The 24,005-nt window shown below is 41.1% G+C and overlaps 1 protein-coding gene across 3 annotated transcripts in view; it reads left to right on the top strand.

Moving 5' to 3' along the window:
- Positions 1-24,005, top strand: part of FAM135B (family with sequence similarity 135 member B) — a 350,423-nt gene that overhangs the window by 109,930 nt on the left and 216,488 nt on the right. For all 3 annotated transcript variants that reach the window (XM_032254400.1, XM_032254381.1, XM_032254390.1), the window contains one exon: positions 9,248-9,343. In XM_032254400.1, coding sequence (XP_032110291.1) covers positions 9,267-9,343 — 77 coding nt within the window. In that variant the 5' untranslated portion in view covers positions 9,248-9,266. The remainder of the gene's footprint in view (positions 1-9,247; positions 9,344-24,005) is intronic.

Genomic DNA, 24,005 nt, shown 5'->3' with positions numbered 1-24,005 from the left:
TCTGCAAACGAAATGCTCTTGAAACATTTATAGCCATTAATGAATGCAGAACCTTAAAATTAGATGGTGTGATATTCATAGACTCTCAAGACTGCCAGGAAGCATAAAGGATGTCTACTCAAGGCTCAGTCCCAAAGCAGAAATCTCTTCTTCAGCTCCCGGTGCAGACTTGGCATCTGCCGACATTCTTCTAGGGACAGGGAATCAGTGCCTTTCAAGGCAGGTGTATCTGCTATCTGTTATTTCTGACTCAAGTTATTTCTATTATTGCATTGAAACCTCCCCCAACCTCAATGAATGTGAGGTGCTATTATTACTTGCCTGAACTTTCTCCCGGAGGAGAGATGCAGCTTCTGTCTCCCTCAGGACCCAGAGAAGATGGGAACCTACATCTGAACCCAGGCTCCTTGGCTATGGGCTCAGTATCCAGTGTGCTTCCCCAAAGCTTGAATCCTGGTACCTGGACGCTGGACATTGCCTGTGTCTTTCCCTAGCAAATCAGCTTCACCCGGATTCTCCTGTGGTTCACTACAGGCTGGATTTCTTTGGGTATTTTAGCTCATCTTTGTTATGCAAAATTTTTATTGTACAACACACATATATTTGTTATTGTTAGTTATCCTAATATTAACATTATCTACCATGTAGAGAAGCCATAATGTTGCTGAAAAAAATATACATTTGATACTACTATAGTAGGATTACAGATGTGGAAAGTGGGAGCACTAACATTTGATTAGGGTGGCCTGTAAAATGGTCGGAATTGAACCAGATTTGGCAGCCTTGAAACCCCTGACCTTCCCATGATTTGACATTGTCTCTCTAAAAAAAGAACTTGGAGACAGTGTGCTCTTTTTTGTATGTGCATATGTGCACGCACACTTAAGAGTCTGTGTGCATGTGTTTCGGTAGGTGGAAGGAGAGATAAATTGCTACCTACTGTAGTCACATGTTTAACTTCTCAGTGAACGTCACCAGAGCTTTCAGCATTGGCAGAAAGTGGGAAGGCTCCATGACAGAGCTGCAAATGGTGATCGCATTGGCTGCTGCTATCTTCATAGAGCTTCCTTATCTTTGGTACTTCAAGCCCTCTACCTGAGTTTATGAGTCAGTTATCTTTTTATGAGGTTGTGAAATCTTATGTGCCTGCATGCCTGAATTTTAAAATGCCGCCTAAGATAAGGGGGACATAGAATCCACAAGAAAACAGGAACTTGGCATTGTGTGGGATGCTTCTATTTGCACTGGCTTCAGAAGTGAAAAAAAAAAAAATAAGCAAACATATACAGCCGGTTTTGATTTCTATATTGAAGGAAAGAAAATACTTTTAAGCATTAAGGGGGTGAATGCCTGGGGCTGCATTTTCTGTGGTGAGTGAGGGTCAGAAATGTGATTTCTGGCCTCCCCTCTGCTCCTATTCAGCAGGGAGGCCTTGAAGATGTCCAGGGTTTAGGTAACTCATTGGTGGGAGGGGATCATCATTTCTCTCTTGCCATTGCCTTAGAACTGTTTTTAGGTTTTCTTTTTTATCATACTAGCTTATGCTTATTAAGCATTTATCATATGCCAGACTCCAAAAAACTAGCAGTTGGGAAACTGAGACACAGAGAGATTAAGTTCTTGCTCCAAGATTGCACGGCTGCTGAGGGCTTGGCCTCTGTATTGCTTGGACTGGCCAGGCCTCAGAAGGCCGGCCCAGTGGGTCTCAGCCACAGCCAGTAGGTGCTCCGGCCTTCTTTGTGCAACTTTATGTCAGGGTGTGTATCCTTGTGGACCACAGTTGTGACTTGACTTTCTCTGCTGAGATATCTCTGTGTCTTTCAATGGCCCCAGGTCTATGGCTCAGTCTTCCTGTGTCCCTGGTGCTGTGAGAAGTTGGTCCCTATTCTGCATGTGAACAGTGAGGCTCAGAGATGCTATGTGACTTGTCCAAGTTTCCACACAGAGGTGAGACCCAAGATTGGAAGTCAAATGTTGATGAGATGCTCTCACAGCAAAAAAGAGTGCTTAGGGGATCCTCCCTTTTTAATGAAGAAGTGCCAGTTTTCCATCTCTAATAAGATTGTTTGCCTGGAATATTGAGCAGATTTTTCCCTGCAGTGATCACTCCAGGCAACAAACTAGAGTTATTACCTTGTTAGAATGACTGCATGGAGTAAATCCCCTGGAGAGAAGGACATCACTGAATACAGACACATGCTTTGGAGAATAATTTCTGCTGCTCCTCTTGGACCCTAGAGGGAAGGCAGCACATTCTGACAGGGTAATCTGGGTTTGGGTGTGGCTCTCCCAAGAATTCGCTAGGTCATGTGTGCTCTGGCATCCTGCTATGATTTCTGCCAAAATTCATGTTGAAATTTCATTGTTATTAGCAGTGTTGAAATGTGGAGCCTTTACAAGATGAATAGATTCATGGTGTTATGGAGGGAGTGGATTAGTCACCTCCAGACTGGGTTTGTTATGAAAGGGAGTTGGCTCAGTTTCTCTTCTCTGTCTTGAGGGGTGTCTTGTGACTTCATCTCTTCTACCATGGACAGGGGAGCCCCAGATGCTGTGCTCTTGGACTCCCCAACCTCCAAAACCATGAGCCAAATAACCTTCTGTTCTTTATAAATTATCCAGTCTGTGGTATTCTGTTATAGCAGCAGAAAACAGACTAAGATCTTCACAATTTTTCTCTGTACATGAGAGTTCCCTCCTGAGCCTTCCCCATCTCCTATATTGTAATTCTATGATACACAGTACTTTGAGAACATTAATGTTCTAAATGCTGATATATATTAAGATCAAATTATTATTTTCATTTAATCTTTCAAAGACCATAAAACATCAGTCTGAAGATTAATGTTTTAAAGAAAAATTGCATTTGAAAGGAAAACATATTTGCAAAATGATTTTTCCCAAGTAAAATCAAATAAGGTATTGGAATTATGTTTTTTCAAAACAGCTTTAATATTCTTAGAGGGAACTGAGAATGTTCTAGTGTATTTTTAAAATGTAAATAATCAAACATTTTAAGATATTGTGATGAAAAGTACAAACATTTACTCAGGCCTCTACAGATGCCAGCATCTCTAAAGTTAAGATGGCGGCCTAGTTCTTTAGGTCTGGATATGAGGGACCTTACGAATTTCTGCCAACTATGTAAAAGATGAGAATAAAAATAGTGATTGCTACTGATGATGAGTGATTGACAGTTTTGTAGGCAATGACTGAAGTTCTTTATATGTGTCATTATCTTTAATCCTCAGTGCCACCCTCATGCACGGATGTTCTCCCTGATACTTACGCAGAGATGGAATCTTTGAAAGATCGTATGTTGTAGAACTAAAGGAAATAGATTAAAGCTTAGTTTCAGCATGGGAGGGAGAATAAAGCATTGTGTCTGGAGAAGTAAAAAGTTGATGGACTGTACAATGGCTCTTGAATCATGTTAAGGGCAAAGAGAAAGCACTGAAAACTTTTGAGATATGCAGAGCTTCTTGGTGATCCAGATAGGCCACTGCAGTGAGAGGGTGGAGAAGACATAGAAGGTGATGAAACCAGAGCAGAGGGAGGTACATGGTAGATATGGACGTATTCAGAAAGAGGATGGGGACCAGCACTCCTAGGGCAATGGCTTTGGAGATGGAGATGAGGAGTTGAATTTGAGGAGCTAGAGATGGTGAGAACTGACAACTAATTGTCTTCTGGGAAAGGGGGAAGAAGGACTGGGCCCTGGGCCAGGTGCAATGGCTCACGCCTGTAATCCTAGCACTTTGGGCGGCTGAGGTGGGTGGATCACTTGGGCTCAGGAGTTCAAGACCAGCCTGGCCAACACAGTGAAACCCTGTCTCCACAAAAAATACAAAAATTAGCCAGAAATTGCTTAAACCCAGGAGGTGGAGGTTGCAGTGAGCCAAGAGCATGCCACCTCACTCCAGCTTGGGCAACAGAGCTAGTCTCCATCTCAAAACAAAACAAAACAAAACAAAAAGAACATCTGAAGGCTGAACCTGGTTGATGCCCAGACAACCGGGTAAGTGGAGGCAGTCTTCTACAGTTTTGGGGTCTTTCCAGATTCCTTTAATGCAAGGGGGAATGCCATTTCCATGCCCTGTTACTGGGAGAATGAGCTAGGGGCTGCAATTTTGGAATAGAGAACAAAGACTTCCCCCATACCCTCCATGTTGCCTAGTTTTGAATGTCTTTGAAGGCACCATTCTGGATAAAATGACAAAAAACAAGAGGGAAGCCAACACACAGCAGAAAGAAAAGGCTTAATGAAATCTGATGATGAGAGTAAAAAGCAAATTCAAAATGAAACATTCATACAATTAATAGACGTTTTAACATTCATTCTTGGTGGCTTTAACTTTATGTGTTATGGAAGGGCTGGGTTTAACATCTGTTGTCAAAATTCTGTGTGACCTGTTGGGGATAAAGGTTTTTTGTTGTTTTACAGAGGGGGAGACTGAGGTTTGGGGAGTTTGTTAACTTTAAGTAGATTGTAATGTTGATAATCCCAGAACCTGACCGAGACACACACACACACACACACACACACACACACACACACACACTCATGGAGGCTCCATTCCATGTGCCACCTAGGGGAATTTAATTGTTATTTAAACTCAAGGCAGGGGCCCATCACCCCAGAAAAGTGGGACTCATCCTTTGTCTGCACACTCCCAGTGATGGAGGAGTTCATTTCTTCATAATGTGGACTGGCGTATTGTCAGGCAGCTAGAGTGGCTAGAACACTCCCAGAACAGTGCAGGTCAGTAAGGGGCACTCAATCAATGTATTTTTTTTAATGAATGAAAACTAAACAGGGCTGTAATGTCATGGGATTTTCTTTTACCTTGCCCCCTAGTTCTGCCTTCTGTTACAAAGCTAAAAATAGCCTGCATGTTTTGAGGGTTTATTACATGCCAGGCTCTATTCTGAGTGCCTTATGTATGTTAATAGTTTTAATTATTGCGATACTCCAGGAAGTAGGTATTATTATTATCCTCACTTTACAAATGAGAAAAATGAGGCCCAGGGAGCTCATAATGTCTCCAAGGTCACCCAGGGCCATTGAGACCCAGGCGTCTGGTTCTGGGGCCTGTGTGTATATTACTTTAGAGACAGACTGTTCTCTCCACTGTCCACAAGGATGCCTATTCTGATGATGTCTGTTAATCTCTAGACATAGGCTTCAGGGGCCTTCCCATCCTTCCCCTCCTTCCCCTCCCTCTGTCCTTTTCTCTAGGTATGTTTGCCTAAAATGTGGTGCACCAGGACAAGCCATCTGCATATAGGTGTAAGCTGTGGGTGCTGCTGCCTGAGTGAGGACCAGACAGTGATCAGGGGTCCAGGGAGATTACACAGTGAAGGGCAGTACCAAGGGCAGGTGTGTTGATTCAGGTGAGCTGAGGTTGGGATGACCTGCTCAGGTCACTCTCTTCACTTTCTGAATAGAATAGATCTGCACTGATGACCCTGGACTGAGGCATGGCAAATGCCTCCTCAGTCAGAAGCCAGCCTTCCCAGAGAGGCCACACCTGAGTGCCAAAGACCCAGGTTCCCCTCTTCCCTGAGCTGTCATCACTGTCATTGTGATTGTCACAGGATCACCCTTTCCCAGTCCCTGAGCACCATGAGATTCGCTCATAAGCTCCGTATGCTTTAGAGTGCCACAGTACCTGGACACACAGCTTTTAGGAAGTGCAGGTTTGAAGGTGAGCATTTCAGAGTCACACCAAATGCAGCAGAATGACTGAGTTCACGAGTATGGTGGGTAGCGCTGGTTGTAGGAGGAAGTTAGTGCAGAGATGTCTGTGGTGTGTGTGCACATGGTGCCTGTGTATTTCGGGTTGGGTATTTGGTCGTGTGTATGGTACATGTTCATGTTGGGTGTGAGTGCTGGGTTTTCTGATGTTTTATGGGAAGCTCTTGGGACAAATACTGAGGAACCCTGGTCACCCAAGGTGCGGTTGCTGATGTGCTGGGGATGGAGATCTGAATCATGTCCTGGCCTCCTCCTGAGCATGATGCTTGTTGGTACCTCTCACTGCACTCATCACAATGCATTCTCAGAACCTTGCACCTGAACTCAGTCCCACAGAAGCAGAGAGCGGAGTTTCCTGGGCAGTCCTTTCAGCACCCAGCATGTGCTGGGTATATGTCATGGGCATCTTGTGTGTGTATGTGTGTTAATGTTCTATTATCAATGTATGTTGTATGTATCTGTATGTTTGTGTAAGTGTGATCTGTGTGTTGGGTATGTGTCCTATGTCTATTATGTGTGTATGTCATAAGTGTGTTCCAACAGTATGCCAGACGCTGTATTAAACACTTTATATGCTGTCTCTCTACTGATCATGAAGACACTTTTATAGGGTAGGTACTCTTGCTCCTCACCTCTTAGTAATGAGGAACAGAGAGGTTAAGCTATGGGCCCAAGGTCTTGCAGCTCACAAGAAACCAAGTTAACTCAGCTCTGGTTAATGCTAAAACCCTTGTCTTTAGGCCAGCGGTTCTCAAATTAGCTTGCATCGGAATTCCCTGCAGAACTTGTGAAAACACAGATCCCTGAAGCTCATCCCTGGAGTTTCTGACTGAGTAGGCCTGGTGTGGGACTCGGTTTTGTTTTTATAACAATGCATTGCCGATGCCACTGGTCTGAGGGCCACACCTGAAAACCGCCACTCTGATACCTTCCCTCTAATCCGCAGATGGAAAGAGCAGGGGAGAAGGTTGGGGCCAAGGCAAATGGCTCTGGATCACTGATCACAAAGTGGTCAAGGATGTTACCAGCAAAATCAACAGGGACTTTTAAAATTGATATTTTACATGAAAACTCATCTTCCTCACTGCATTGTGGGTGTTTGGTTATAATGCATCACATGCTGTTTTAACGGAAAAGGCAGCTTCCCACCAAGAAGCTGTGTCTGTGCTTACAAGTTCCAGAACTCTATCCCGTTTGTCCTGAACAACAGCATGGTATGGTGTATCTTTCAAGGAGAAAATAATATCCTGTGCGGTATTTTCCATGCATTAAATATTTTCTTCTAAATAGTAACTCTACCCCAAAACATGGACCTGGTCAGTCTACCAGTAAGTGCAGAAACTGGAAAACCCAGGCTCCTGGGTGGGCACTCTTTGCCTCAACAGCACCCCTGTCCTATGTGGCTTGGGGCCAATACTACCCATGTGGAGGGCTTTTGAGGACAGTGTGACGTCATGCCTGGAACCCCCATTAGTGTGTGGTATATGGTAGGCTGGCACTGTTGGGGTGCAATGTTCCTCTTCTCCCTTTGTCCCTCTTTCCATATATTCTCCTCCCCAAGATCAGAGATCAGAAGAGGCACCAAGGATAATGGAAAGCTGACAACCTCAAGAAAAGAGTCAGATGGTTTTGCCAGCTCTGAGTTTTTGGAGGATTCAGACTGAGTGGGGTGATGAGAAAATGAGGACGATGTAGCTGTTGACATGTCATGTGGTTATGAAGGGAAACCCAGAGTGGCTTCCATTTGCTGGCCCCTCCATCTGGCTTGGATTGGAAGTGACTTAGGATTAAAACTGAGCCTCAGGCTCTGACCTTGACTGGCTCCGGTGTGTTAGGTAGGGGCAGGGCACACCTCGATAGCTCTTCATTAGGGAAATGGTTTTTTGGCACATTTTGTGAGCCAGGCCTTTCCAGGTTTGCCAGATTGAAATTCTGCCTGGCAGAATTTATAGAGGTTGGTTCTGAGGATTTTAATTTGGTATGCAGTCTTCTGCATCTCTAGAATGTTCCCCAGATGAAAACCCTTACCTGAGCCGAGATGCAGTTAAGGGCCTCCTGCTCTAATCTCTGGGATCTGGCCTAGCCGGACCCTGTTAGCTGCAGTGAGGTTGGGCTCTGAGCCACAAGAACGGTCTGGTCCTTGAGGCACCTGGGGGCAGAAAGAGGGGCTTTGGAAGGAGACTCAAGTGTGAATCACCAGTTCTTAGGTGACAGGGCCATGTGTTCCCTTACTTTCCCCTCTTCTCCTTCTCTCTCATTCTTTCCCTTCCCGGAGGTCCTGCCAGTTCTTGAGATCCTGCTAGGTGCCAGGTATTTTGCAAGTTGTTACCGCTTATGGTATTGGGAGTCTACTTAGCAGCTTTCATTGTCCCTGTTATACGTGGTAGTAAACAGGCTTGGAGAAGGAGGGTCTTAACAAAGGCAATACCACCAGAACATTCCAGAGTTAGAAAGTGGCTCCAGATCAGAGTTTGTCTGGTCCTTTTTTCTTGCATGCCAAATGGGGCAAGAATAATACAAAATTGTTGTTGGAAAAAAATCAGGCAACTTACATGGAATACTTTATGCAACACCAAGAATATAGTAGGTGCTCAATATACTTACTATAAGTTTCTTTCCCTTCCATCACATTCCTGGTATCTAGATCCTTTCATAGTCTCAGAAAACCCAGCCTATTTTAAATGTACCCCTTGGCTTTTTTCTCATCCCGGACTTGGACTGTTTTAATGTTTTTTTCCTCCCATCTTTTCCATTCAACCCTCTTGTTACTGACCTCCAGTAACAAGTAATTAGAAAATTAGCAACCTGTCAAGTTGGGTTCAACATCTACCTAGCAGCAGCACCCGCATGCTGTGTGTACCACGCTTGATGTCACTCCAGCCACAGTCTTTAGAGACTACATTTATAATACCGATGATAAAATCACTTAAAATTATTATTATCAATGGTAGCTACCACTTACTGAGTATTTAAGACACAGATGACCATGCAAAATGCTCAATGTGGTATATTTATGTTCTCTGTCCACCATATATCAAAGTCATGCATTATTACCAGTCCTCATATTAGATGAGAACACTGAAGATGAGAGCGGTTAAGTAACTTGCACAAGGTCACACAGCTAGAAAGCAGTAAGCAGGCTTTCTTGTGCCTTTGGCCATGAAAGATGTGGTCTTGGCCAGAATGTCGTTGTCACCACAGTACTGAGAGATAAGAAAGGGCATGGGACCAGCTCAGCTTTGAAGTTGAGACGCAGCAGGACACCTGGGTCTCCCTCCTGGCCCTTCCAGGTAGGAGCTATGTGACAGTAAGCAAGTCATTTTGTCTCTCCATGTCTCTTTCCATACAAGGAACCCTGAGTGGGGACATTCAGTGGACACATGCTACTCCTGTTGATCCTGTTGGTCAGATTGGTTTCCTATTATAAAAGTCAGGTTTTCTGTCTGGCTGATGTGATCTCAAGCTGTTAATTTCTCTCTTATTTTTCAGGTAATGAGCCAAAAAGATCATGTCTGAAGTACAAGGAACAGTTGAGTTTTCGGTAGAGCTACATAAATTTTATAATGTGGATCTCTTTCAGAGAGGGTAAGTGTGCTTTACAATTTGTATTTGTGTGTGTGTGTGTTTGTTTCTTTCTGTGGAAGAAGGTGGAGGTGGGATATCAGATTATAGGAAATTTGGCACTAATGAGGAAAAGATTTTCCTTGTGTTTTCTTTCCAAGTCAAAAATCCAAAGCTTTAATGCATCTGAAAATAAATCACATATTGACAGAGACTAGAAAGTACAAATTTATCTCCTCCCTCCTGCACTCCCTTCTACCTTCTTTCTTCTCAGTGGCTCTTTCCATTAAATTTGTCAATTTTAAAGAGACGTGGATTGATGGAAAATGAAGCTTGCCTGTGTAGCTGTGGTAAGAAGGAGTCAGTATGTTCAATACTGATGTAAGCCATTACTTCAAAACCACATATTGTAACACTTGTGCCTAGATCGTTCGAAAACGGATAGTGTTGGTATTTATAAACATCAATTTATATAATCGAAATATAGCTGTTTTCATCTTTTAGAGGAGGTAGTCTGAATTGGGTATTTCATGTGCATGTGATATCAATAAATCCTCACGATAGACTTACCTCCAAGGCTCATTGTAAATAATCAAGTTGTGAAATGGTTATTAAGAAACCAAACACAGACATGAACTACATATCCTCATGATGGTTGCTACTATGTTACTGATGCACAAAAAAACAAAGTTAATAGAAATTGTATTTTTTGTGTCCAATTAACAGAGCAAATTAGTATACAAAACAAGGAGTATCTATCTGTTTGCTTTTGTTGTGTAACAAACTTTTCTAAAACTTAATGGCTTGAAAACAACAACTTAGTTTATTTCATGAGTAAGCAGTTTGGACTGGACTCAGCTGGGCGGTTCTACTGAGTTAGATGTGGCTTGGATGATCTCACTGGGCTCACTCACAGGTCTGGGGCTCCCAACTGGACTGTGTGGTTCTCCCTGTGGCCTCTTATCCTCCACCAGGCTAGGGTCCTGCGCTATTAAGAGGGGAAACACACAAAATCTCCTGTTGTCCTGTCTTAGAATTTGCATAAAGTTGTTTTTTAACACATTCCATTGACCAAAGTAAGTCACAAGGCCAGTCCAGATTCAAAATGAAGAAATAGTTACTATCTCTTAATAGAAGACTAAGAATCCATGCACATTTTAATAATCTACCTCCAACATTAGACTCTAGTTGTGAAAATATAACCCTGGATTTAATGCTTCAAGTGCCTTTTGTGTGCTATGGCCCCCACTTAACTTAAGGATGAAAGTCGGTGAGGCTGAGTGGTTTTGGTGGGTGACCTGAACCCAGGCAGTGAGAAGAATGGGAAATGGTTCTGTTTCAGAGAAGGAAGCATGTGAGAAGGGGTTCTGGGCAGCATTCACAGAGGCTGAGCCTTAATGAGGAAAAGCTCTGTGCATCCTCTGGAAGTCCTGTTGCCATTGGTTCACCTCTCATTTGATCAGATGCCACACTGTATATTGTTAGGAGCCCTGGGCTTGGAGCCAGTACTCCTGAGTCCAGGGTGTGCTATTGCTTCTGGGAGCTCCTTTGGCACCACTCCACTCTGCTTTTCAGGTTCGCATTTACAAGAAAAGCAATCAATTTTGATAATGTCAGGTTTTCGTCACAGTGTTAGACATTTTTCTTATTTGGCTTTTCCTGACTCCTTATAACCAACCATAGAACTAAGCAGTATTATCTTCATTTACTAGACAGATAACTTGGGATTAGGGAAGTAGAGCAGTATGTAGCTTTAACACAGCTGAGTGAGGGACTGAGGCTAAGCATCTCTCATTCAAAATCATGTATTATTTTATATTATTTAAGGTGCAAAGTGGGCTGCATTCTCCCCAGGGTGCACAAGACAGCCATCAGGATGTGGAAAGAAATTATTAGAATGTCTATTTACAATTGCTTTGGTGAATAAGGAAAAAAAAGAAATTAAGCTTCACTAATAATTAGAGTCCAGATTTACCTGGAGGACCTTGCTTTTTCTGTATGGCAGAATCCCACTGAGTAACCTAGGTCTCAAGAGCAAAGAGGGAGTCTGTAGCACAGACTGACATCACCCTCACGTTGTGAAATACTGCAGTATGCAACTGGCCAGTTACATACAACTCTAAATTGATTTCTAGTTTTAACTATACTAACCCTCATATGGTTGGTTATGAAGAGTTAGGAAAATACAAATAGAAAAATGTCTAATACTATGATGAATTATGAATTGAAGATAATATTAATAATGGAAGCATGCCAAATACCAGGAAATGCCAGAACCAACCACATCTATCCTACTTCTTACAAAAGCCTATTGATACACAAAGTAAGAATTAAAGATGATAAGCTAATCTACCTAACAATAAGTAGATAGTGATTTAGTTGTATTTTAAAAACCATTTGATATATAGACTTGTATGCATAAATACTTACAATGCACCTTATCCTAACTGTATATTGGACCTTGAGATATTGACAGAATCTTACACAAAATCATCACCATTAACAAAATATTTCAAAGTAATACATCCAAAACAGGAATAGACCACTGTCAAGGTGTAAAAAAGCTTGAAAAATTAGGATAAAAATCATCAACTGTTCAGCAAGCCTAGCATACTCTTTTTTCTAGATCTGTATGTTTTTGGCAAGCATCTCATTTATCCATGCTTACCACTAAAGTCTAATATTCAATTAGGTTAAACTAAAACCAGAACAAAAATGTCACATGATCAACCAGGCATGGTGATTCATACCTGTAATCCCAGCATTTTGGGAGGCTAAGGCAGGTGGATCATTTGAGTTAGGGAGTTTGAGACCAGACTGGCCAACACAGTGAAAGCTCATCGCTACCAAAAATACAAAAATTACCTGCGCATGGTGGTGGGCACATGTAATCCCAACTACTTGGGGGGCTGAGGCAGGAGAATTGCTTGAACTAGGAGGTAGAGGTTGCAGTGAGCTGAGATTGTGTCACTGCCCTCTAGCCTGGGTGACAGAGTGAGACTCTGTTTCAAAAAAAGAAAAACAAAAACAAAATGTTATGTGATCCATTAATACATAAAATACCTATTTTTAAAACATGGATTTTTATATCTTTATCTCATCTTTCAAAAAACTTTTTTCTATATTTATAATGCATGAGTTTAATCGTATATGTATTTATAAATAAATATACAGATAAGCATGCAAATCATTAATAGTTGGAGACCACTCACCCAGAAAATTAGGAATATTCTTATAAGCTTCTAGCTCTTAATGTTAGCATTTCACAGTTTCAAGGAGGGTGCATATTTAGGCACATGCTTCAGATGTGGATAAGGGCACATTCTTATGACTACATATGTTTGGGGATCACTTGGTTGCATCTACTTCTATGGACAAGTCTAGACTTGGTTTGGGTGAAGTGAATTAGACCTCTCAGGTGGATACACACTGCCTTGTAATGATATCTAGGATCTCTAAGATCTCATCAGCAACAAAACCTTACACTTGATAACCACCAGCTTCCTAGATCCTGCCTTTGGGCAGCTGTGGACGGACTGGGTATGATGCCAACAAGGATTCTGAATTTGCCAGGGATGTTCCTGACAGGGGTGATCCCTGATACTCAAAGGCTAAGTGTTTTTCTGCTCTGAATTCTGCAGGAGCTATGCTTAGAATGAAGCGTAATTACTTTACCCAGCAAGTGCTCCATGGAGTAGTCATGGCTATAATCCAAGCCTAGTGGCCAAGATGGGGCCCTGGGGCAGTTTCTGAAGAAAAGCAAATGGTCTTCTGATGTTAGTAAGGAGAAGAAATGTAGATTTTGGGGAAGCTAGTTCTTTTCTGGGTGCAAGGATGTATGATTAAATGCGTGCTCTACAGGGTCTTTGGGATGATAAAAATTAGAGTTGAGGGTTACAAGAGGGGGAGAGTACCCTTTCTCAGACTGAGCCGACTGTGGTCATCCAAGTTCCACATCATTCATGTAGTTGGTGAGGAACATCTCTTGTACTTCCATCCAAATGTTTCAGCTCATTGTTACATAGTCTGGCGGGAAAGAAACCTCCTCTTGAGTTTTTATAAGATGCTATGTCAGAAGCATAAAGATACAGAAGAAAGAACATTGCCTGATAATTTGTCCTGATCAGGGAGCTCCTTGCTTCTAGCACATTTATATTCATGGGTGTTTGTTCCAGTCTGAGAATGCACACTGCCTTGTAATGATGTTTGCTTTGAAAAAACAGTCAACATGCATTTATCCAAAGTCTATATCCAAAGACTGACACAAACTCTCAAAGGGAAAACATTCCCTCAAACCAGTCATCAAGAATCATAGGATGTCTCCCCCATATTCAGGAGTAAGACTCTTGATGACAAAAAGGCAGGGGCAGAGAAGTACTGAGGACCTGGCTTTGGGGGTCACACCTCAGTTTGAAGCCATGCTTTGCCATTTATGAGCTCTGAGGACTTGGAAACAATCCCTCAACCCAACATTATATGGCCTATAAAATGGTGGTGACAAAGTCTATTTCATGTGGCAGTCTGAAAGTTTATGGCATTAATTAATATATGCAGATATGCAGAGAAGGTAGCAAGGTATACTTTGTATCTAGCAGATACCAACTAAGTTGTCACTACTACAAGCATAGCCTTGTCTCCAACCTGTCATTAACACTGTTAATGGAGTTACTACCCAAAAACGTTGTTGTGTCTACCTTGCTTTCCTGTTAAAAACCCTCCCAGCTTCTTTTTGCTGTCACTCATCAGACAATAAGATGAAGTTCAAGATCAAATCATTAGGTTTTGAGCACTCATCAGCACTGAAAACCTGAATAGTTTGACCTTGAACTTCATCTTATTTTCTGTGCTCAGGCCATTCTTGGCCCTCTTCCCTGTAGATCTGTCTTGAAAATTCTAGCTACACAAGTTACAGTTTAATATAACCTCTCCAAACCATTTCTGCATATTGACATTTAGCTATTATGTTCAGCCCAGATATCTGGAATCCCCTGCTTTTCTATATTCCTAAGGCACATCTATACATGCTTTATTTGGTCATCTACTCATTCCCAAAGACGTTAGTTAGCATATGCTATTTCTTTTGGCTCCAGAAGACTAAGATGAAAAGATAGAGCCCTACGTCATCAAGATGTTTACCAACTAATGAGCGAGACTGACACATACATAGAAAACGAACATCAGTTCAAACATTTCAGTAAATCTTGAAGTTATTTTTACAGGGTATGTATATCCCATTAGATAACAATAACAAGTAATCCTACCATGTGTCATACCACTTATGCATTATCCAGTTTACCCTCAAAACATTCCCAAGACTCTGTGTAACTTCTGTGGCATGAAGAAACCAAGGCCCCAAGCTAAGTTTTTTGCCCAAGGACACACAGCTGACAAATAAGAAAGCCAGAACATCTGACTCCAAGCAGTGTGTGCTATCCACCTTGCAACATCTTCTTCACATCTTAGAAGGTGACTTGAGGTTGTAGAAACAGCTGTAAGTCATTCAGACCAAAGTACCATAAATTGAAGAGTCACTCAGCCAATGGCTGTCAGTGAAGAATATCACATGTGCACTATAGTCCATGGACGATACTACTTGTGAAGATGATCAGATGAATGGTCCCTACTGTCAACAAATTGGGTAATGGTATTTGGTGGAAAAATGAAATGAGGGGTGGTGAGAGGAAGGTGGGGATTGTTAATTGGTACAAAAAATATAGAAATAATAAGGCCTACTATTTGATAGCACAACAGGGTGACTATAGTCAATAATAACTTAATTGTACATTTAAAAATAACTAAAGGTAATTGGATTGTTTATAACACAAAGGACAAATACGCTTGAGGAGATGAATACTCTGTTCCCCATGAGGTGATTATTACATATTGCACACCTGTATTAAAACATCTTATGTGCCCCATATATATATATATATATATATATGTGTGTGTGTGTGTGTGTGTGTATATATATATATATATATACACACACACTATGTACCCCCAAAAATTAAAACTAAAATTTAAAATCAGAAAAAAAAGAAAATGGCCATAATATGCATGATAAATGCTTGTCACTGGGACGGACTGGCAATACTATGAAGAGACACAGAAACAGAAATACAGTCTCTAGGCAGAGTCAGAACAGACATCTTGGAGTGAAATAACAGCAGAGCCATCACTTTAAGGATGGATGTGGGTCAGTCCTACAAGGTACCTGTGGTATCAGAACGCAGAGCCCTCCTAAAAGACCAAAGGTGACAACTCATGGTTGAAGTGAAGAATAAGAGTCAGGGAGTGGATGGAGGTGATTTATGTATTTATTTATTGCAGCATACTTTTTATTAGACTTGGAGATGTGGGGATGTCAGCTGCCACAGACTTTCTAGAATGCAGAAAAGGAAGCTGCAAAAAGGAACTGTTAGAGATGTAATGTGTGGCTTTGTCTTCTCTGTCAATGTGTGCTTCTACAGAGCAAAGATCTGATCTTATTTGACTTTGCATTGCCTGTGCCCAGCATAGGGCCTAGTGCATACTGGGAGAAAAATTTTAGCTTATCTTTGATTGTATTGAACTTCCTGTTTCTTCTTTCAAAATTTATTCAATTACAGATGAGTCACATGAATCTTTAGTAAATGATACTAATAGAAGATGATTCCAAATTCCTATCGTTTCATTTAAATCAATGCTACTCAAAGGGTGGCTCATGGACCAGCAACATCCCCATCAACTGGTAGCACATTAGAAATGGAAATTCCTGGCCCTGGTCTCAGATCTACTGAGTCAGAATCTCTGGTCGAAGGGCTTGGGAGACTGTTTTTTAATATGTTCTCTGGGTGATTCTGGTTGAAAAGCACTGCTGGAAGAGTTCCTGTGAAAATCTCAACCTTCATCGTGTACTCGAAGTTCCTGGAAAACTGAACATTTTATCCTCCAGGCCCATTAAGTAAAAAAAATCTTGGCAGTGGGATCAAGGTGTCAGTGCTTGCTAAAAGTTCCCGAGGTAATTTCCAGGTTGGAAATGACGGGATTAAGGCTAAGTGAAGATGGCACAGGCCAAGTAATCTCAGCCTCTCTTTGCTAGCCTCTTTATTATGAAGAAAATGAGACCCTGACTTCTACTTCATAACGGGATTGTGAAGCCTCCTCTTCCCCAGTAGGACACTAGATCTTAACTCCCTTTGTGCATTCTTCTGTTGTAGAAATTGTGTTAACTTTTCAGCATGGTGCTAGGGGTGAGAAAGCAAGAAGGATGTTTTTTTTTTTCATATGCAATACTTTTCTCCTAAGGAAATGCTTTCTAAATGAACAATTAATTATGAAACCCATTACATGGATATTTGTTAATCACCAATATATCCATAACTCATTTGCATCTATGAGACCATGAACCTGCATTTCTAATATTGTTAGCTGAAGTGGAGCTAACGTGTGTCCTTAAAAATGAATTCAAATTTGGTTTTAAATCTTAATTCAGACAAAGCTCTCAAACTGATTTTCTTTCTGAGTAAAATTTTTCATTGTTTGATATTCAGATTCATCCCCTGTCTTTCTTCCTCCCCTTCTTGATAGGAGATTTTCTGCCCAAGGGCTGTAGATGATTTTACTGAAAAATTCTGGTTTTATTCACAGAAGAGTCTCACAAAAAGGACCTACAATCTGTATTATCAGAGCTGATGTAAAAGTGTGAATGCTCATAGAAATGTTAGGATTGAAATCTCCTTTGAACAAACTCACCTGCCTTTTCTCTACTGAAGTGAAAATGGTTGAGTCGAAAGTCAAGTGCTTCCCGAAAGAAAATGTCATCTTGTGTTTCTACCTGATGTTCCCCATCACTGCCTAATGCCTAGGGACATCCAGCTCCCCTGTGAAATTAGCTAACCAGCCCTGATGTGCCTTAATAGACTCAGAAATACAATTATCTTTGCTTGCCAGAGATCAATTAATTGATTTGTCTGGGTCTGTCAGAAACAATCTTTTTTCCCCCACTTCTCTTATTAAAATATGTTGAGATCCTTTTCATTCATTTCCACACTTTTGAAAGGGAGTGGTGATTATAAATCCTTCAGAGCCCCATTAAGTGCTGGACAAAGAAGCAAGCCTTATAGAGCTGGGCAGTCAGCGTGCAGGTGAACCTACAAGTTTAGCGTTACGAGGACTTTAACAACGATGCATTTGTGAAGGTGGAGTGTCCACCATGATGAATGGTAGGTGGGTATGATTTGGACACACCACGGGAGGAATGAGTTTAATACATGATTCCAGTCCCATGACTTTGTTTAAGCCAATCCATTCCTTTTATTTTTGTTAAGCCCAGTTTGATGTCAGGTATTGATCACTTACAGTCAGTGTTTCATCTAGCACAAAGGGGTAGGTAGCCTTGTCCATTTTTGAGTATTTTTCCTACAAAATTCCATAATTATTACTTTAACAACAATTTTATATTCCTTCTTAATACAATGGCATTATCATCATTCTTATGACAAATGAATAGGCTTCAGTTACCAAGTGCTTAGGTAGATGAACATTCTCGATTATTTTTTGGACAAATCCACATTCCCATTAATGATTGCACTGTCCTATTTTTTTTTTCTCAATTTACCTTTTAATCTGTGACTTTATGAGCCTGCTGCTTTGAGCCTTTTATCCTCTTAACCCCTGGCTGAGGACATACTCAGCAGGTGTATAAAGGAAAGCTCTTTCCAGGGGACCGGATATTGACCTGCTGAGATTTAAAATGCCTCTGGTGAGCTCAGAGCCACCCACAGGGCCCAGATACATCCTGGTAGAATCAAAGGCAGAGCATAATGCCACTGGGCAGTGTGGTCCTTTCTAGTTTTGTGCTTTAAAAGAACTCTGTACTCTAAAGGTACTTGACGGTTCTCACTGAGGTCTCTTAAGGAGAGTCAAAGGGCATGTGGCCAGGAAGGTAGCAAATCGTAGACATTTAGGAGACACACATCTTGGTTCTAATTTCATTTATTCTGTTATTAACACGGTATCCATGGGCATGCTACTAAAATTCTTTAATCTCAAATTTTTTTTTTTTTTGAGATGGGAGTTTTGCTCTAATCTCCCAGGCTAGATTGCAGTGGGGTGATCTTGGCCCACTGCAACCTCCATCTCCCAGGTTGAAGCAATTCTCCTGCCTCAGCCTCCCAAGTAGCTGGGATTACAGGTGCCTGCCACCACGTGCCCGGCTAATTTTTGTATTTTTAGTAGAGACAAGGTTTTGTATGTTGGCCAGGTTTGTCTCAAACTCCTGATCTCAAGTGATCCACACACCTCAGCCTCTCAAAGTGCTGGGATTATAGGCATGAGCCACCATGCCTAGCCAATCTTTTCAAATTTGTTTTGCAGAATCTAATAAATGTCCATGAGGTAAAATTTGTAAAGCACCTAGTAAAATAGAGGACCAGGTTTTGTAGTACTAGCCAAGAGGACCTAAGCCCTCTATTGATTATAACTAAAACTCTGAACAAAACATCCTCAGCTGTTTAGTGCCAGGGCTGGAATAGACTCTTGATCTGGTCAAGCTCTGAATGCATGTTCCTTTCTACATTTTTTGCAGGTACTTTATAGTTACTACAGATAATTCCTCAGGAAGGGGTCTTCTTGGCACTTAAAAACTTAATATGGTTTGGCTGTGAGTCTACTAAACCTCTTTTTTGTTTGTTTTATAAGTTACCCAGTCTTGGATATTTCTTCATATTGGTATGAAAATGGATTAATATGCTAATGGATGCCATGTTTATTCCTATTGGCTTCAATGAGAGAAATCACATTTTCTCTTTTTTATTTTACATTTGAGAGCCACAAAGTGAAAATGCCACACTTGTAAAGAGATAATAGTTTTAGAGACACTAGGGAAATATAGTCAATAAAATATACTAAACTCTAGAATGTTTCTTTCCTAGAAGTTTTTTGAGTAGATCTTGGGCCACAGTAGGTGTAAGAGAGTAGGATCCTTCACTGCTCTTGCTTTTTTTTTTTTTCCATGAATTGTCAAATATTGCTCAAGAGCAGTTTTAAATATATTCCTTCAGATATCTTCATTTTAAGGTTTCAGTTGCACACGTTATGTGTGTGTATATGTTTATAGTTCTGATTACATAAGTAATATGCATCCTGTGGAAAATAATAAATGAAAACTGTTACCATAATTATTTCACTAGGCACAAACTATTTTACATTCACATGTATTATCCTTTACAAAAATGTAATATATGTTACTCTCTGTTTTTCTCACTTTCCATGTTATAAACATTTTTGATAACCCTACGTATTTTTACAACATAATATAACTACACAGAATTCCATCATGTGGTTCTAATTTATTTAACCAATGCTGTATTTTTGGACATTTCACTTGCTTTATACTTTTAGTTTTAATATTAAAATGCATTTCAGAGCATTTTAGAAATGAAGGGGGAAGACATGCTGCTATGTAACACTAGCACAAATTTTAATAAATTATTTTAAATTGTCATTTTTTTAAATTAGGAAACTATTCTCCCTTGATAACATAAATAATATATCCTAAAAATGAACACATCTTGCTACTTGTCTTGCTTTGTAGTACAGTGATTTATATTGTACTCTGTTTGATCAAACACTTTTATCATTGAACAAGGTGAGGCAGGAAATGATGTTTCACTCAACTGTCCTCATTTACTCCCAAATCTCTTCTCCACCCCTTCTAAAACCTCTGCAAAAGATATTTCACAAAGCTTAGAGGAACTAAACATAGATGAAGAAACTTCATGGTATTAGGTAATGGATCTGTACTTTTTTAAGTGAAAGGAGTTTTTAAAAACAGAAAAAGTCTACAAATCTTCCATCCAGCTGATATAAGCATTTCCATGGCCCCACAGATCCCAGGCATTGACACTCAGGTAGCTGAGTTACTGTTTAGAAACTTTTGGAAAAAGGGGAGACACCATTGGAAGGTTGTTCTGGTGTTCTTCCTCAAAGTAGGCAGATCTTTGCTTTCACCATCATACTTTGTGTTGTCAGGACAGGTACAATTTGATGTTTTCTTTGAAAAAAAAAAAAATCACTTCACCATCATTGGATGAAACTGTCTTTTATGTTGCAACTCAATGGAGTTAACCAGAATTATTTGAGGAAGAAAAGTTTTAAAGCTCTGTATTGTCATAAATAACTTCATGTGATTCTTACAAGTATACAAGGAACACAGTATTATCCCCAAATCACTGAGGAAGCAGAGGCTCACATGGGTTCAATGTCTGCCCTGGTTTTGAACATTCTGCAAGTGGCCACATGAAAGAATTCATTTTTGGATGCTTAGACTCTAGTGTTCACATACTCTGTGTTCGTTCTCTCTCTCTCCCTGTCCCTGTCCCTGTCCTTTTCCCTTTCTGTCTCTCCCCCACACATACTGTTTTAGTCCTTTTGTGCTGCTATAACAAAGCACCCGAAACTGGGTAATTTGCAAATGGCGTAAATTTATTTTCTCACAGTTCTGGAGACTGGGAATTCCAAGATCAAGACACCAGCATTTGGTGCCTGGTGAGGGCCCTTGTTCTGTGTGTCCTTACATGATGGAAGGGGCAAATGCTGCCCTGTCACGTGTTGGAACTTGGAAGGGGGAAAGAGCTTAAGCTAGTTCTCTCCAGCCCTTTTATAAGTCAATAATCCACTCCTGAGGACGAAGCCCTAAGTACTTAATCACTTTCCAAAGGGCCTCACCTCTTAACACCATTACAAGGGCATTAGGTTGTAACACACAGCTTGGAGGGGGCAGATTCATACCATAGCGCCACAGGGCATATTTTGTTTTCTTTGGCTCAGACAAGGGTGTTCAAATGTTGTGATGTCTTTTCCTCCCTATTTCTTAAATGCTATGCACTACTGCAAATGGTGAAATTATAGAGCAGTACTCTCAGGAGGAAAGTATACTCAGACTTCCCTTTCTCACTGGTTGGCACCTGCCAGGATCTCTTCCTTGAATAATGAGGAGATAATGTGGGTTTTGAGAACTGATTCCTTCCAGCCAATGATTGACAGACATGAGAGATACTTTCTTAACCAATTGAACTCACATTTCCTTAATAAAAGTTTATTCTCCAAATAGAGTCCTCCGAAGTGATTATGGTCACCTTTTTCTCATTCATTAAAAGCTAGTGAATAAGAAGAGTCCCCTTTTGCTCACTCACTTCTCACTGATGTCTTCCTCCTCAAAAGAGAATGTGTGATGTTCCTCCCAGGGCATTTGCATACAAATCCCCCCTTGTAAGATAAACCTCAGGGTCCTTTTCCTTCTTTTATTTATTAATAGACTGTGATCAGTTTGCTCATTTAGGAGACCTTGAGCTCTTGCTCTTCTTGGCCCTAAGAATTCTGGGCAGAGCAATGAGAAAGACATAATTGTGAACTAAAGTTGTTCTTGATACAGGATAAGTGAGAGAGGTGGAAGTCAAGAAAGCGATGTCAGAAATGGAAGTTAAACACGTACAAGATGTTCACGGAGGGCAGAGAACTCCCAAAACATATACCCAGGAGGTATCAGGATAGGTTTCTTGGAAGAGAGGGCATTCACAAGCCAGATAAAGGCTAGAAGGTGGTCTCAGGCATGGAGAAGATATGTACAAAGGTACAGAAATGAAATGGGCATGTCGTCTCCTGGATAGTGCTAGGGTTTTCAAGAGTACTGCATACAAGTGTTTTGTTTGTTTGAGTGATGGGGATGGGGCTAGCCAAATTCCAGGGAGACTGATCATGAAGTGTGGGTATCCCCTCCTGGAGCTGGAATTGCATGCATAGATAAAGGAGGACTATGAAACAAGTTGAGTAAGGGAGTTATTTGATTGCATGTGTAATAGAAATGACACATTAGAAGCAAAGAGGATGATAGTTGGGGTGGGAAGAAACGATTAAAGTGGTGAAGGTAGCTCAGAAGGAGAATAATTGAGAACTGCTGAGGTAATGGAGTGAGAAGATTGGTGCTTCTGCATTGCGTTCAGAGGAAGGTAAAAGACACAGTGATGGTAAGAAGTTCCCTTGGGTGAATTAGTTGATAAAGCTGAAGGAGAAGAGGACCAGGCAGCAAGAGAAGTTGATGTGAGTTCATAGATCTAAAGGCAATGGGGTATCCGAGGGCAGAGGCCAGGTGGGAATCTGGGCTGGGATTCATCAGCTCATAGCCATAATTGAGCTTGGCTGAAATCATTCAGTGACTCTGAAGCATTAGCACAGGACTTGTGAGCTCAGTCTGTGTGCCAGGAGTTTTTACTCTGTCAACTCACTTGATGCCATCAATAGACCTGTGTGATCGACATTATTTCACAGATAAGTATACTGAGGCCCAAGGTCACTGGCTACCTTTTGACAGTCGGGGTTTGGATTCATAGCTGTTTGTTTCCAGTATTCTGAAGTCTGAATTTTATTTTGTTGGTGAGACCAGACTCCAAAGAGAAAATTCACAATTCAAGCACATTTGAAGGTGGAGAAACTGGCTAAAGAGACTGAGCTAGAGCTGTTGGAGAGGTTCAAGGAAAATCAGGATAAAGAATTCAAAGAATCAAAGAAATGTGAGAGCCAGAAGGAGGGAACATCCCATGGCTAAATGTGGCAGAGGAATCAAGGGTATGAGGACCAGAAAGGATTCTGTTGCTGGTTCAGGGGTCAAGAATAGCCTTTGCCAGAATAATTTGTCCATATGATGAGAGCAGCAGCCAGAGAGCTTGGTGTGCAGATGTGGATGAGAACTGATCCTGAGAGGAAAATCTCACCATGCGGTCATGAGAGCTGACAAGTAACGCAGATTTTACTACTCAATATGGTGGGAGACAGAAGGCATCCTAGAGGAGGTAGAAAAGCATACCTAGGAGTTTGGACTTTCTCTCCAAGGAATGGTACAGGAGGTGTGAGTGTGGAATGTTTTAAGTAGGGGAGTGACGTGATCAGATATGGGTCAGAACACCATTTGGCTAAAGTGTGAAATTCAGATTGTAGCAGGAAGAGGCACTGCCTACATAGAACATAGTTGACACTCATATATTTTAATTCGTATTTATTGGATGAGGTATCTTTTTTTTTTTTTTTTTTTCGTTTGAGACAGGGTCTTGCTCTGTCGCCAGATGCCAGGCTGGAGTGCAGTGGCGCAATCCCGGGCCACCACAACCTCCACCTCCCGGGTTCAAGCAATTCTCCTACTTCAGCCTATCTTATTTTAGCTGGATGATGATGCAGGAGATATGCACTCAACAGTGTTACAGATTTCCTACTGAACTCCAAGTCCTATCGATGAGTAGTTTCTGAGATGTTGCGTTTAGGTTTATATAACACTTAAATCTCACTACTGATTTCTCTCTTCCATGAATTAGGGAGCTATAGAACCATAAGAAACAATAATGAAATGGAACCAATGTACTTTGTTTATAGCTGGGAACATTCTCAATACCCTCCTAGTGGGGGACGTTGAGGAAAACAGATTGAACGGTAAGTATAAGACACAGGCATGGAAGCCAAAATGGGATTTTTTTTCTGTCTTTCTCCATTCTGAGATAAATCTTTAGACTCAGTGTTTAGAGACAGAGGGACAGGGAGAGTGAAAGGAGAGAAGATGAATAGATGCCTGGCTCCCAGGAGGAACCCAAGGTCTATCAGCCAAACTGCATTTACTGAATACAAGGGAAAAACAGCAGCTAGTCAGATTGTGCATGGT

Source organism: Sapajus apella, unplaced genomic scaffold (assembly GCF_009761245.1).
Source record: "Sapajus apella isolate SASKATOON/1434 unplaced genomic scaffold, GSC_monkey_1.0 scaffold3, whole genome shotgun sequence".
Taxonomy (NCBI): Eukaryota; Metazoa; Chordata; class Mammalia; order Primates; family Cebidae; genus Sapajus; species Sapajus apella.
Note: the sequence above shows the minus strand (reverse complement) of the source record. Positions and strands in the feature narration are given on the sequence as shown.